Source organism: Neophocaena asiaeorientalis, unplaced genomic scaffold, assembly GCF_003031525.2.
Source record: "Neophocaena asiaeorientalis asiaeorientalis breed wild unplaced genomic scaffold, Neophocaena_asiaeorientalis_V1.1 C48454765, whole genome shotgun sequence".
NCBI classification, from domain to species: domain Eukaryota; kingdom Metazoa; phylum Chordata; class Mammalia; order Artiodactyla; family Phocoenidae; genus Neophocaena; species Neophocaena asiaeorientalis.
This window is the reverse complement of record NW_020184574.1, coordinates 1-1,512: the sequence shown is the minus strand read 5'-3', so window position 1 is coordinate 1,512 and position 1,512 is coordinate 1. Positions and strand designations below refer to the sequence as shown.

The 1,512-nt window shown below is 53.8% G+C and overlaps 1 protein-coding gene across 1 annotated transcript; it reads left to right on the top strand.

Annotated features, from left to right (window-relative positions):
• The first annotated feature begins 6 nt into the window (after nt 1-6).
• Nucleotides 7-1,506, top strand: LOC112392042 (protein L-Myc-like). The gene has a single exon (XM_024733581.1). The coding sequence runs from the start codon at nt 103-105 to the stop codon at nt 598-600; it is 498 nt and encodes a 165-aa protein (XP_024589349.1). The 5' UTR covers nt 7-102; the 3' UTR covers nt 601-1,506.
• The last annotated feature ends 6 nt before the right edge of the window (nt 1,507-1,512 follow it).

The following is a 1,512-nucleotide window of genomic DNA, read 5'->3' as shown; positions in this document are numbered from 1 at the left end:
GAGGGTGAAGAAATCGACGTTGTGACCGTGGAGAAGAGACAGTCCCTGGGTGTCCGGAAGCCGGTCACCATCACAGTGCGAGCAGACCCTTTGGACCCCTGCATGAAACACTTCCACATCTCCATCCATCAACAACAGCACAACTATGCCGCCCGTTTTCCTCCAGAAAGCTGCTCCCAAGGAGAGGCTCCAGGGCGAGGGCCCCAAGAAGAGGGTCTGGAGAGAGATGTACCAGAGAAAAAGGAAGATGAGGCAGATGAAGAAATTGTGAGCCCCCCGCCTGTAGAAAGAGAGCCTCCCCAGTCCTGCCACCCCAAACCTGTCAGTTCTGACACTGAGGACGTGACCAAGAGGAAGAACCACAACTTCCTGGAGCGCAAAAGACGAAATGACCTCCGTTCCAGGTTCTTGGCCCTGAGGGACCAGGTGCCCACCCTGGCCAGCTGCTCCAAGGCCCCCAAAGTAGTGATCCTGAGCAAGGCCTTGGAATACTTGCAAGCCCTAGTGGGGGCTGAGAAGAGGATGGCTACAGAGAAAAGGCAGCTCCGGTGTCGGCAGCAGCAACTGCAGAAAAGAATTGCGTACCTCAGTGGCTACTAGCTGACCAAAAGCCCGACTGCTCTGTCTTAACAAAGACCCGAACTTATCGTTTAACCTCTCCTATCCCCCATAGGAATTTGCACATTTTGGTTCCAGTGGGACAGCCTGGACAGTAGATCCCAGAATGCATTGCAGCCGGAGCACACGCAAGAAGGGCTTGCATTCTTGGAAACCTTGCAGCCCAACTCTCCCTCTGCCCTGACTCATGGGAGCGCTGTGGCTTCTCTGACGCCTTTGGCTTCTCAGGCAGACAGCTGACTGAGGAGCCTTGGGGTCTGCCTAGCTCACTAGCTCCGAAGAAAAGCCCGACAGATGCTATGCAACAGGTGGTGGACGTTGTCGGGGGGCTCCAGCCTGCATGAAATCTCACACTCCCGATGAGCTTTAGGCTGGGAAAGGATGCTCCCACTGGTGTCTCTGGGGTGACGCTGGGACAGCTGGGCCTGGACACTCTCCCTGAGGCTCCTTTTTCCAGGAGACATACAAGCTGTCTTGGGTGAAGATGAGCTCGCAGACTTAATCAGCAGGGACCATTACCTCACTGTCAGACACTTTACAGTAGCTGAGGAGTTGGACACCTTCAATATATATATTCTGATGTTAAATGACACCCCTCCTCCCACCACTCTCCAGGCTGTGATCTTGAGAACATTTAAAGAACTTGGGCTCTAGATTCTTTGTCTAAAAGCCCCCTGGGTCCTTTCCTCTGAGGGCAGAGACCATTCAGTCCTCACCAGGGAATTTTTTGTTTCCTTCTGCCTTTGTTATGCAATGGGCTCTAAGGCACCCCCTTTCCCACAGGTCAGAAATATTTCCCCAGGACACAGGGCAAAGTGTCCCACACTGTGGCCTGGGGAAGGCTTGGAGTCCTGGCTGTAAACCTGTTCCCTGCCCAGGTGTTTTCCATCTTAG